The following is a 14,279-nucleotide window of genomic DNA, read 5'->3' as shown; positions in this document are numbered from 1 at the left end:
CCCCAACTCCCAATTGCGGCCCCTCACTGGCTCCTGCCTCCGCCACCTACTGGCTCCACAGGCCTCCATCGCTGCGCCTGGTTAAGGAAGGCTGCAGTTCCAGCAGTAGCCACTGCTCTCAGTGGAGCTGGCTGGGACTAAAGAGTGGCTGCCCCCTCTGCTTGGTCAGGAGCTCTTGGAGGTAGGATATCCTGACTCAGGGGTATGGAAGCCAATTAATTGCCTAATGACCATAAAATCCAGTCGTAGTTCCCAAGGCCACAGAGGTAAGCTTGCCCTCGACATTCCAGCTGGTGGACTAGCCATTAAATCCCAACCACAGAGCATGATATATCTGTTTCACCTGACCTAGAACAGTTCCTGATGCTCAGCTGTGTCAGTGTCGTATTCCTGAGATACATGGTCCTGTGATATTCCCTGGTTGTTTTTAGAGTTCCAAACAGCTGGCTTAATTTCACATGGCATAAGAACATAAGAACATAAGAAATAGGAGCAGGAGTAGGCCATCTAACCCTTAATTCCCTTACCGATTAGGAATCCATCCATCCGCGCTTTAAACATATTCAGCGAGGTAGCCTCCACCACCTCAGTGGGCAGAGAATTCCAGAGATTCACCACCCTCTGGGAGAAGAAGTTCCTCCTCAACTCTGTCTTAAACCGACCCCCCTTTATTTTGAGGCTGTGTCCTCTAGTTTTAACTTCCTTACTAAGTGGAAAGAATCTCTCCGCCTCCACCCTATCCAGCCCCCGCATTATCTTATAAGTCTCCATAAGATCCCCCCTCATCCTTCTAAACTCCAACGAGTACAAACCCAATCTCCTCAGCCTCTCCTCATAATCCAAACCCCTCATCTCCGGTATCAACCTGGTGAACCTTCTCTGCACTCCCTCCAATGCCAATATATCCTTCCTCATATAAGGGGACCAATACTGCACACAGTATTCCAGCTGCGGCCTCACCAATGCCCTGTACAGGTGCATCAAGACATCCCTGCTTTTATATTCTATCCCCCTCGCAATATAGGCCAACATCCCATTTGCCTTCTTGATCACCTGTTGTACCTGCAGACTGGGCTTTTGCGTCTCATGCACAAGGACCCCCAGGTCCCTTTGCACGGTAGCATGTTTTAATTTGTTTCCATTGAGATAGTAATCCCATTTGTTATTATTTCCTCCAAAGTGTATAACCTCGCATTTATCAACGTTATACTCCATTTGCCATATCCTCGCCCACTCACTCAGCCTGTCCAAATCTCTCTGCAGATCTTCTCCGTCCTCCACACGATTCACTTTTCCACTTATCTTTGTGTCGTCTGCAAACTTCGTTACCCTACACTCCGTCCCCTCCTCCAGATCATCTATATAAATGGTAAATAGTTGCGGCCCGAGTACCGATCCCTGCGGCACGCCACGAGTTACCTTCCTCCAACCGGAAAAACACCCATTTAATCCGACTCTTTGCTTCCTGTCGGATAGCCAGTCCCCAATCCACTTTAACACACTACCCCCAACTCCGTGTGCCCTAATCTTCTTCAGCAGCCTTTTATGGGGCACCTTATCAAACGCCTTTTGGAAATCCAAAAACACCGCATCCACCGGTTCTCCTCCATCAACCGCCCTAGTCACATCTTCATAAAAATCCAACATGTTCGTCAAGCACGACTTTCCCCTCATGAATCCATGCTGCGTCTGATTGATCGAACCATTTCTATCCAGATGCCCTGCTATCTCCTCTTTAATAATGGATTCCAGCATTTTCCCTACTACAGACGTTAAGCTGACCGGCCTATAGTTACCCGCCTTTTGTCTCCTTCCTTTTTTAAACAGCGGCGTAACATTAGCCGTTTTCCAATCAACCGGCACTACCCCAGAATGCAACGAGTTTTGATAAATGATCACTAACGCATCCACTATTACCTCTGACATTTCTTTCAATACCCTGGGATGCATTCCATCCGGACCCGGGGACTTGTCCACCTTCAGTCCCATTAGTCTACCCAGCACTGCCTCTCTGGTAACATTAATTGTATTAAGTATTTCTCCTGCTGCCAACCCTCTATCGTTAAAATTGGGCAAACTATTTGTGTCCTCCACCGTGAAGACCGACACAAAAAACTTATTTAAAGACTCAGCCATATCCTCATTTCCCACTATTAACTCCCCCCTCTCGTCCTCCAAGGGTCCAACATTCACTCTAGCCACTCTATTCCTTTTTATATATTTATAAAAACTTTTACTATCATTTTTTATATGAATTGCTAGCCTAGCTTCATAGTCTATCCTTCCTTTCTTTATCGCTTTCTTAGTCTCTCTTTGTTGTTTCTTAAATTTTTCCCAATCACTTGTTTCTCCACTATTTTTGGCCACTCTGTACGCAGCTGTTTTTATTTTAATACTCTCCTTTATTTCCTTCGTTATCCACGGCTGGTTCTCCCTTTTCTTACAATCCTTGTTTTTTGCTGGAATATATTTTTGCTGAGAACTGAAAAGGATCTCCTTAAAAATCCTCCACTGTTCCTCAGCTATCCTACCTGCCAGCCTGCTCTCCCAGTCTACCTTAGCCAATTCATCCCTCATCCTATCATATTTCCCTCTGTTCAAACAGAGGACACTGGTTTGGGACCAAACTTTCTCCTCTTCCATCTGAATCAGAAATTCGACCATATTGTGGTCACTAGACCCAAGAGGGTCCTTCACAATAAGTTCCTTAATTCTACCTACCTCGTTACACAATACCAGATCCAAAATAGCTCGTTCCCTCGTCGGTTCCGTAACATGCTGTTCAAGGAAACTATCCCGACAGCATTCTAAGAATTCTTCCTCCATTCCACCCTTACCGACTTGAGTCTGCCAGTCAATGTGCATGTTGAAGTCCCCCATGATTATTGCCGTTCCGTTTTTACACGCATCCCTTATCTGCTTGTTTATAGCCCTCCCTACCTCAACATTATTATTTGGGGGCCTATATACCACACCTACTAGTGTCTTTCTCCCTCTACTATTCCTCATCTCTACCCATAATGATTCCACGTTTTGTTCCTCAGAGCCTATGTCATCCCTCAGTACTACCCTGATATTATCTCTTATTAATAGCGCGACCCCACCACCTTTTCCTTCCTGTCTATTCTTCCTAAACGCCTGATACCCCTGGATATTCATCTCCCAGTCCTGGTCACCTTTCAGCCACGTTTCTGTAATGGCCACTAGATCGTACCCACTTGTGCTGATTTGCACCATCAACTCATTTACCTTGTTCCGAATGCTTCGTGCATTCAGGCAAAGTGTCCTTATTCCAGCTTTTATCTGGACCCGCTTTGATGAGTCGCGAACACCCTCTCCCTCTACTCCCTTGTCTAAATTACCGCCTTCATTCACTTGCACCCTCTCCTCTACCATTAATTTTGTAATTCCCCTTACCCCTGCATCCTCCCCCCCATCAATTAGTTCCTTGATCCTAGTCAACTCTTCTAGCTCCCCTCCCCCCAACCTATCTAGTTTAAATTCTCCCCAGTAGCCTTAGCCAACCTACCGGCCAGGATATTGGTCCCCTTGTGATTCAAGTTCCACCCGTTTTTTGTATACAGATCACCCCTGCCCCTAAAGGCATGGTGATTAGAACCAGCAAAGTTTGGTGAGGTGCAGGTTCATTAACCTGCCACTGAGCGCCCTATCTCAGTCGCGTCCATTACAAGGTGACCACAACCAGCTCAGCCAGAGATTGCCCATTGGGAACAAGTGAGTGGAGGCCCAGGTAGGTCAGTGGGAACCTGGGATACTGACTTGGCATTGGCTGAAATCAGCGTGTCTCCATGGAAATGAGAGTAGAGAAACTGTGGGAACCGAGTATCATATTTCTTTACAAATGGCTTATGTTGCAGAATGTGACAGTGCTTCTTCCAGTAACATCAATGTGTTGACTCAACTATGTGACCCCTTGTAGGACTTGACGGTGGACGATGCTCACATCAAGACTATCAATAGCCTGGCCACCCGGCTGGAGAAACAGAACAAAGATGACATTGGGACTGTTCAGCAACGCAAGCAGCAGCTGAATGAAAGGTCAGCCCAACCCCTTCATCCCCCTGTCTCGAATCGGCTGAAGCAGCTCCCCATTCTCCAGCACTGCCAGCTCCCACCTCACAGCTAGCCTACACATGAATAGCTGGGGGATCTCTGAGGGTTCCAAGATTCACTTCTGATCAGTGCTTCCTCAGTTATTGAGCCACTACAGTTGAGGCTTTGGTTGACCTGCAAGGTGTGGGCAGGGAGCAAATCAGTTAGGGTCCCTGCTCCTGGATAAAAACCAGCATTCCCTGCTGGAAAATAATTGTATTGATGTTGAGTGAGGACAAGGTGAATGTCCCAATGATTCTCAAGCTGGAATGTCCCACCTCAGCGGAAGCAGGGCATTGTATTGACCATTCATTCTGCTCTTAACCCTTGCAGGCTCTAACTCACTTCAATTGTTTTAGCAGCTTTTTAGCAGGATTCTGATTGGTGTCCTTCCCTGAGCAGGGGAAGAGAAGACATTTACAAACAAAAGGAAGACACGTGATGGTCTGGAATTGACTAGATTCCAGGAGAAGATTTAATTTTCATTACCCCTTTATCCACCCAGAAGTGATATGTTATATTATTTTTTGTTCTCCCTTACCGTCCCATTTAAACATGCCCAGCTCATCACTCCCAGAGAAATTCCTGGATGTGGTTGTGTGCCAGGGCAAGATGACAGAACCACTGCTCTCCTTGTTGTCCACCTCTTTTTAGCCTGTCAAACCAGTGATACTCCAGTCAAAATCCTCTTGTTCGGTGCTTGAGTGAAAAAGCGGCCAATTGGTCGAGTGCACTTTTAGGAAGGGAGAAAGAGTAAGGTCAAAAATATTATACTGCAGGTCTGTGTCATAGGTCAGTGCTACGTTGAAGCTTAGAATACAACTTACATTGCGAGTAGAATGTAGTAAAACATCCCAAGGAGCTTCGCAGAAGCATAATCAGTAAAAGGTTGATATGGAGCATTTAAAATAGATATCAGGAGAGGTGACCAAAAGCTTTGACTAAGAGGAAGGTTTAAGAGGTGTCTTAAAGGAGCAAAGTGAGATAGAGAAGTGGAGATGTTTAAGGAGAGAAATCCGGAAAGGCTAAAGTTACAGCCAGCAATGTGGAACTAGGAGATTGAGGGATGTGCTGGAGTTGGAAAAATGTGGAGTCGTTGAAGGGTTGGGGGAGGTTATAGGGATGGGGGAAGGATGAGGAAATCAAATTTGAGATAGGGTTACTTCACTTGTATTACAAGAAAATTATAGATGTGATGGCCATTCAGTTTTTCCAAGCTCTTTCATCCAGATATAATCCAGTCCCTCTGATAAAGGTTCAGATTGGTTCTGATAGGATTGTATTTTGATTACCTCAGTTAAAATTTAGGGTCTGAATCTGTATCATTAATGTAAATTTGTATTAGTCTCTGGGATACCAATAATTTGCTTACCTCAATGCATCCCATCTAATAAACTCCTATTGTCTCCTGTTCTTTAGCTAATTTCTTCTTAATTCCAGAAATTTAATCTGAATCCCCAGAACTGAATCCACACCATACATGAGATTTCACCTTTCTTAAAGAAGCCTAGGAAGTTGATCAGTTGAATCTTCCCCTTATGGTGTCATGTTGATTGCTGTTTGCTGAGTTAATAGTGTACAGATGACCCCAAGTTTACATCTATAGTCAATTCCATTATTTTACAAGGAATTGAAGCAAGACTGATGGGTCACTAATGCCCTCCTAATTTGCCTTCCCTAATTGAGCCTAAAGCATCAGGTTTGGTTTTTTCCAATCTAATCTTAAACCCTTCTGCACAATGTGTAGTGATTCCTATGTAATGGTAGATTGTGTCTCACCTAATCCCTCTTGGTCTTTTGTGGTCAGTCCTTGGGGATTTGCATGTTGTGATTGCCTGTCTAGGATATCCGTATTTGTATTGAAGTCATTGAGCAATAACAGATCCGCAGTCCATTTATACTTTGCCTCTTTTTTTTCCCAGTGAAGTCAAAAGAAAATGGGTGTAGAGTAAAATGACCTATAATTTGCTTTCCGGGATTTTGTTCTCTTTCAGAAGATGTATTAATTCTGCCTCAGTAATCCTCGGTTTACTACGTCCCAGTGCTCACTGTATCACCCAACTGCCTGCTCACAGTGGTGTCCCACTGCCATTTAATGTTCTGCTTTCTCTCATTTCAGATGGAACAATTTCCAGGGAAATTTGAATAAATACAAGAAAAAACTGGCAGAGGCTCTGGAAGTTCATGCCTTAATCAGAGAAATTGATGAAATTAAAGAGAGAATTGGTGAAAAGGTGAGAGCTATGTAACTGGGCTGTACCGTGGTCCCTGCCAGAACTTAGGGTGGGGAGAAATCAGCCCTCGGTTAACCTGCTGAAATGAGGCAAGCTTTATGAGCAGATAATCCTTTAGTAACCAATTCAGTGTGAGGAATATATGTTGAGTGAGGGATATATCTAAGGATCAGCTCAATGAGTGACAATGAAATAATTTGAGAACCTAATGGTTCCTGTACCTCTGGACCACGAGAGGTCATGAGAAATGTGGCAGAAAAGGAGTTGAAGAGCTAAAGTTCCTGTTCTCTGTAAGTGCATTCTAATATTTATAGGGCATGCTGTGTGGTTTGTTATTTCCCTGGTTGACATGTTCTGATTTGCATTAAAGCTGGTTTAGGATCACATTAGGCCTCTTAGTTTGATTAAAGCAGTCCCTCTAACTGCTTATTTGTGTTGATAGAGTTTGCTGATGCAAGGTCTAGACTACGGCCGGGATGTGGAAAGTGTAGAAAAACTGATGAGGAGACATAAAGAAACTGAACTGGAAATCACAGTCATCCAGCACAACGCAGAGGTGAGTATTCCGGGGATAGTTCCCTTGTTCTTCTTCAAATATTGTCCTGGGACATTTTACCTTCAGAGGACAGATTGGGCTTCGGTTAAATGGTTCACCCAAAAGACAGTACCTCTGATAGTGCGGCATTCCCTCCCTATTGGAATGAAATCCTAACCTAAATTTAAATGCTCAAGTCGAGGGAATGCAACCTGAACACAACTTTCTGATTCATAGGCAAGTGTTATCACTGAGCCACGGCTGATACTCCTATTAGGGATCCTCAGCTACTGGAAACACAGGTTGAAAATGAAGGGTTGGGTATTGTGGCCGGATTAGTTGTGATTTCCTACCATAGGGAAAAGTCAAGGTCAGAAGGTTCACCTCTGCCAGAGTATCTGAAACATACAATTTCTGCTTTATTCTGCACCTATCCTCGTTTCCTGGCTGACCTTGACCCCATCATATTTCTCATCCACATGCTGCCCCACAGCAACATCATCCAAAAACACGGTGTTAGTTTCCACATGTACTCAGATGATATCCAGCTCAATCTCATTGCCACCTCTCTCAACCCTTCCACTGTCTCTAAATAATCATCTACTTATCCAAAATCAGTGCCGCATGAGCAAAACTTTCCTCCAACTAAATATTGGGAAGACTGAAACAATTATCTTAAGTCCCCGCTATGAACCCTGTTCCCTTACCATTGACTCTATCCTTCACCCTGGCAACAGTCTGAGACCGAACTATACTTTTGCAACCTTGGTGTAATAGTTCTAGTTATAGTTTTTTTATTAGTCACAAGTAGGCTTATATTCACACTGCAATGAAGTTACTGTGAAAATCCCCTAGTCGTATCATTCCGGTGCCTGTTCAGGTACACTGAGGAAGAATTTAGCATGGCCAGTTCACCTAACCTGCTCTTTTGGACTGTGGGAAGAAACTGGAGCACCTGGAGGAAAGCCTCACAGACACAGGAAGAACTCCACACAGACAGTGACCCAAGCTGGGTCCCTGGCGCTATGAGGCAGCTGTGCTAACCACAATATTTGGCCCTGAGATGAGTTTCCAATCATATCTGTGCTCTTGCTAGGAACCACCTATTTCCACCTCTGTAACGTTTCCACACCTGCCTCAGTTCACCTGCTGCTCTAACCTTCATCCATGCCTTTGTTTTCTCCAGACTTGACTATTCCAACACACTCCTGGCTGACTATGTTCTACCTTCTGTGAATGTGAGGTCCTCCAAAACCCCACTGCTCATGTCCTAATTCTCATCAAGCCCCATTCATTCATTGGCCCTGTGCTCACTGTTCCCTATTAAGCCATTGCCATGATTTTAAGGGTGGAATTCTCCCAAGCCCCGCCAGTGTGTTCGATGGTGGGCATTGCGGGAAAAATATAGCGGGAGACCCAGAAATTTTTATGCCGGTGTGAATTTACAGCGGATAGGAAAACTCACCAGAGGCTGGCGTGAAGCTCCTTTGAATCCCATTCATGCAGGTTAAGGTCTGACCCCCTACACCAGATTCTCCGCGTTCCCAGGAGGCAAACACGTCAGCGTGAAACACGTTCAGAACAATGTGTCAGGCATTGTTCAGGACTCACCTGAACAATGCCTGGGGCTGCCTCCGGAGTTCAGGATGGAAGCCACCCACAATCCTGGACCCTGGAACACCACAGCAGTGAGTCAGGGGAGCAACTGCATGTGGACCTTCCAGATTAGATGTCTTGGAGGGGGTCCACCTTTCAGACTCGACTCCTCCGGGGGATTTTCAGATGGTCCACCTTCTTTCTTAAATAGTGGGTCAATGATGTTGGGTGCCTTTTCAATGTGGCACCCAAACATGACAGTGGACTACATGCCATCCAGGCCTGCCCCACCACTGAAAACAATGTAAAACACAAAGATGCATAATTAATGATGCTGAGGCAAGAAAACTTGGTGTGTTTTTCCATCAGCTGCCACAGCAGGAAACACTCCATGTTCCTTCCTCCACCATGGCGCTATATGGGAGAATTCTGCTCTACAACTCTGAAATCCCTCCATAGCTTTGTCCTGCCAAACTCTGTTCCCTTCAACCTTGCAACCTGCTGGAATCTCTGCATTTCCCCAGTGCTGGTCTCTTGAACATCTTTGACTTTAATCACTCCACCATTGTTGATCAAGCATTCAGCTGCTAACGATCTGAGATGTCTTCCTCTCTCTCCTCCTTCAAGATGCTCCTTAAAACTTACAATTTTGGCCAAGTGTTTGGTCACCTGCCCTGATATCTCATTTTGTGGCTCAGTGTCAATCTTTGTTTGATAAAGTCCCGTGAAGCATCTTTTAGAGTCTTTAGTGGTGCTGTATAAATCCAAGTTGTTGTTGTTGGGATTGTACAAGCTTTCACATAGTGAGGTTGTTTATCTGAAACAGGTGCTGGAACTTAAAGCCAAGCAAGTCTGGAAGTACCAATCCCCAATATGTGATAAGCTCAGCCAGAAGCAAGGAGAGATGCAGGAGAGCTGGCTGCGGCTGCAGAAGGAAGCCAAATTGCGGTGAGTAAAATCTCCTTTGATACACAGTCAAAAGAGGCACAAGAAAGAAAGAATTTGCATTTCTGCAAGACCTTCCACAGTTTCAAGGCCTCCCCAGGGCCTTGCAGTCGGCAAAGCACTTCTAATGAACAGCTATATGATAAATTACCAGATAATCTATTTTTGTAATGTTGATTCAGGGAATAATATTGGTCAGGGGACGGGGAGAACTCTCTTGTTCTTCTTCATAAGGGTGCCAACGCCCAAAAGGGCAGTCTGGATGTCAGTTTACCGTCTCATAGAACCATAGAACATTACAGCATAGAAACAGGTCTTTTGGCCCTTCTTGTCTGTGCCGAACCATTTTTCTGCCTAGTCCCACTGACCTGCAGCTGGACCATATCCCTCCACACCCCTCTCATCCATGTACCTGTCCATGTTTTTCTTAAATGTTAAAAGTGAGCCCGCATTCACCACTTCATCTGGCAGCTCATTCCACACTCCCACCACTCTCTGTGTGAAGAAGCCCCCGCTAATATTCCCTTTAAACTTTTCCCTCTTCATCCTTAACCCACGTCCTCTAGTTTATTTCTCCCCTAGCCTCAGTGGAAAAAGCCTGCTTGCATTCACTCTATCTATACCCATCATAATTTTATACACTTCTATCAAATCTCCCCTCATTCTTCTACACTCCAGGGAATAAAGTCCTAACCTATTCAACCTTTCTCTGTAACTCAGTTTCTCAAGTCCCGGCAACATCCTTGTGAACCTTCATCTGAGAGGAGTTTAGACTGAGAGCTTGGTGAAACCAAGAGTATAGTGTGCAGTAGTAGTGGATTGTACAGAGTGATAGACCACCAATCTAAAACATTACTTTCTTAATTGCAATCATGTTTACAGTTATAGTTTTGCTGTCAGTCACTATCTCAATTACAGTCTCAATCTCATGTGGACAATGTGTGAAGAGTTGTGTTTTCAGGTTGGTACACTGAGTTTTCTATCATTTCTCGATTGAGTTGTTGACTTTAACTTCAGCTGATTTCTCGTTTCTGCAGAAGGGAGAAGCTGGAAGCCTCATTCCAGCTGCAGAAGTTCAACAGGAGTGTTCGGGAACTGATGGACTGGGCGCAGTGGATGAAAACACTGATGGGAAAAGGGAACCTGCCCAAGAGTAAGCAAGAAGCAGAGAGCATGATAGAGGAGCACCAAGAGAGAAAGGCAAGGACCAAGCTTGGGATCTGATTAAATTATCTCAATGTACCACATCTGGTCACAGCAGGGATATAACACAATCCTGACAGCTGCTCCCCAGCAATGCCTGGACCCAACCAGGTTTCGTTCCTTTAAAATCAACATTTTGAGTTTCATTAGCTCCTGATTCTATTGTGCTGTATGTATTTCTTCATTAAACCACTCGATAAACTACAAATAAAAGAAAAATACTGAGGATGCTGGAAATCTGAAATAAAAATGGAAAATGCTGCAAATGTTTTCAGCAGTTTTTGTTTTGATCCCAATAAGTGAAGGAATTGAATTGGTGCATGGAAAGTGCGAAAAGTCTTGTGAGTGACAGAATATACTCAATCACTTGCTATCAGGGCATTGTGTAACTGGATGGTAGCACAGCGGTAACGTTACTAAACTAGAGGCCTGGACTAATCGAGAGACATGAGTTCAAATCTCACCATGACATCAGGAGGAATCTGCAATAGAATGCTAGTATTGTTAGTAATGATCATGAAACTATTGGATTGTTGTAAAAACCCATCTGAATGCCCATCAGGGGAGGAAATTTTCTGTCCTTGGGTCTGGCCAACATGTGATTCCAGATCTGCATCAATGAGGTTGAAAGTTAAATGCCCTCTGAAATGTCCTAGCAAGCCACTCAATTATAAGTAGCTCACTGCTTGTTCAAGGGCAATTAGGAATGAGCAATAAATACTGGCTTGCTCGTGATGGTCACGTCCAAGAATGAATAAAAACAATTGTGGGGAAGTATAGAGTATTGTGATACATGGCCAGGAGTGAGGTGGGAATCTTCTGTGGATCTGTACCTCACTTCTAGTGATCCAATTTCAACCTCTCCAATAGCGGCAGAAACATTAAGGGAATGAGCTTTGAGGAGAGATTGATTAATGCACCTCAGCCTGTGAGGGAATCCAAGTTTCCGTTCAGTGAGAACTGTTAAATTGTGTTCCCATTGGCATCTTGTTAAGTATTCACTCGGGATGTTAAAAAAAGGGATGTGGGAATGTTCAGAGTGACATACGTGAGTTACTGTGTATGGACATGTGCTTTTTATTTTAACATGGGATGGTCAGTAAATGGACAGCATTTACTGTCCATCCCTAACTGCCGTTGGACTGAGTAGCATTTAAAAGTCAACCACATTGCTGTAGGCTACATGTAAGGACAGGAGATTTCCTTCCCTAAAGGACATTAGTGGTGTCATGGTCATCATTAGACTTTTAATTCAAGTTATTTATGGAATACAAATTTCACCATCTGCCATGATAGGATTCAAACCCAGGTCCCCAGAGAATTACACTGGGTCTCTGGATTACTAATCCACTGACAATACCACTCCATCACCACCTCCCGTATTGTTAACCCGGCTTTATTTATTTCTTAGACTGAGATCGAGGCCAGGGTGGAGCGTTTCAATGCTATCAGGAATGCTGCTGTTGAACTAGTGACTGCAGGACACTATGCATCACCAGATATCAGGCAGTCCCTTGCCAAAGTGGAAGAGACCTGGACCACTCTGAACGAGGCTTGGCAGGAGCGTAACACCAGGCTGGCAGAAGCCAGTGATCTACAGGTATAGGTGGGCAAGGGGAGGATACACATTGTTCACACTGTTAAACTATCCATGAAAGTGCGTATTTGGTACAACATTGCTCAGTTATCCGCTAGGAATTAAAGAGAAATATTACTGCATGTGATATAAGCAGCCAAGGTTCCCAATAATAGAACGGAAGTTGAGGTCTCTCAGACCAAGTAACACTCCTGTCACAGATGGCTGGAGTATACTATATAGCATGAACCTAACTCGAGTTGTTCAAAAGTGCTCATGTGTAGGTCTTCACAAAGGATGTGGAAAAGTGCAAAGCACAACAGCTGGAGTTTCCACAAGCAATCTCCAAGGAACATATTGAAAAGAAAGCAATGCAGTTCCCATTGTCAAAGCCAGATTGAGGATTGTGAATTGGGGAAGTTAAACCAGTGCTTCATGTGGACATTATGCCATTGGTCTGAAGCAAGTTTGCAGATGTGTCGTTGATGCAGATACAGAAGATGCCATTCACCTGTTACATTTAGGTTTGGTTCTCTCTGAGCAGTGTGACATTCTGCCTACTCTGAGAGGAAACCATGGTGAGGATGTTGCTGCTGTAACTCAGTGTGCTAAATCTCCCCACACTACAATGTGATTGGCCTTCTTCAAATATTTTAGCTGATGCATTGAATCATCTAAGCTGCTGACTGTCTGGATCTGGTTTCACACAGTTCTGGACACAGTTTATTCCCAGTCTTAATTTAGTGGTGTGTCAAAGGTCGCTCCGTGGCCAATGGTGCCAGCTCCTCTGTTCAGCACAATAGCACTGCCTTCCTGGGAGTGAATCAAGTGTCTGGTCAGGAGTGTCTGAAGATGTGTGACTTGGGGATGGGAGGGTGTGGAAATGATTTCAAAATCTAAATAGTGCATTTGAGCTGCCGTCTAACTGCTGCCAAATGCTTCTGTGTTCCTGATTTGTTTGTGATGTGGTGAAACCCTGTGTGTTGCAGATATTCTATGGTTACGTGGAGCAAAGTGAGAGCTGGCTGAGCAACAAGGAGGCATTCCTGGCTAATGAAGACAAAGGGGTAGGTTTCTCACCAATATGTAGCGACTTAATATCATTAGACATGGATTGGGGATCACAGTTCAAATATAGTAAAGGAATGGAAAGGCAACTTGGTGCAGCTGAACAGAGTTCAGAAAGTACTCTATTATTCCTTACAAGTTTGTGCTCATCAAGATCATTGATATTAGTCCTGGGAATGCATCATAGATTAGACATAGAGTAAAGTTTGTTCTATTCTCTCAATTGCCTACCAATGGAGTATTCTCAATTTACCATCCAACTACTTTAACTATATTAGTGAGTGGGTTTCATGATTTTAGGGGGAATAGTTTGGCACTTACGCTAACACTTATTCTCAATCAAATTGAAACAAACGGATTTTATAGAGCTCTCTTCAGCATGCAGAGAAAGAACTTGAAATCAGGTTACAAAGTGAAAGCATCCTCAGCTCAGTCCCTGATTTTCTTCAATGTTCTGAAAATCTGTTTTAACAATACAGTGAGTTATCTTTGCTGTCCTGTTCCAGGATTCCCTGCCGAGTGTGGAGAACTTGCAACAAAAGCATGAACAGTTTGAGAAGACGGTGGAAGCTCAGCTAGAAAAGGTGATCGTGATGGAGAGGTTCGCACTGCAGCTGAAGCAGAACAAACACTCAGACTGTGCACAGATCACACTCAAGTGCCAAGCAGTTCTACACAGGTATCATGTAACACTTGTGTTATATATAAAGATTCTGATTAGAGAGTTTTACAGGTCAGGGGGATATTAAACAATGGGGTATTATTACAGGATCACAGGGATATTAAACAGTGGGGTGTTATTATCTTCATACCATTTTTCCATACTTCTTAACACCACAAATATCTATCAATCTCAATTTGAAATTTGCATTTGACCCCACAGCTTCAACAGCTTTTTGGGTTCCAGATTTCCACTATTACTTGCGTGAACAAGTGCTATAGAGGTGTATTAAATCATGAGAGGTATGGATAGGGTGAATGCACTCAGTCTTTTTTCCAGGGTTGTGGA

At 44.0% G+C, this 14,279-nt stretch overlaps 1 protein-coding gene across 1 annotated transcript in view; it reads left to right on the top strand.

The window, feature by feature from the left end:
• The window catches only part of LOC144506900 (spectrin beta chain, non-erythrocytic 5-like), a 78,725-nt gene that overhangs the window by 2,258 nt on the left and 62,188 nt on the right, over positions 1-14,279 (top strand). Inside the window, exons 2-9 of the mRNA XM_078233253.1 lie at positions 3,941-4,059; positions 6,233-6,347; positions 6,790-6,903; positions 9,305-9,426; positions 10,461-10,623; positions 12,038-12,226; positions 13,192-13,269; positions 13,777-13,949. Coding sequence (XP_078089379.1) covers positions 3,941-4,059; positions 6,233-6,347; positions 6,790-6,903; positions 9,305-9,426; positions 10,461-10,623; positions 12,038-12,226; positions 13,192-13,269; positions 13,777-13,949 — 1,073 coding nt within the window. The remainder of the gene's footprint in view (positions 1-3,940; positions 4,060-6,232; positions 6,348-6,789; positions 6,904-9,304; positions 9,427-10,460; positions 10,624-12,037; positions 12,227-13,191; positions 13,270-13,776; positions 13,950-14,279) is intronic.

Source organism: Mustelus asterias, chromosome 18 (assembly GCF_964213995.1).
Source record: "Mustelus asterias chromosome 18, sMusAst1.hap1.1, whole genome shotgun sequence".
Lineage (NCBI taxonomy): Eukaryota > Metazoa > Chordata > Chondrichthyes > Carcharhiniformes > Triakidae > Mustelus > Mustelus asterias.
This window is presented reverse-complemented; position numbering and strand designations above follow the sequence as displayed.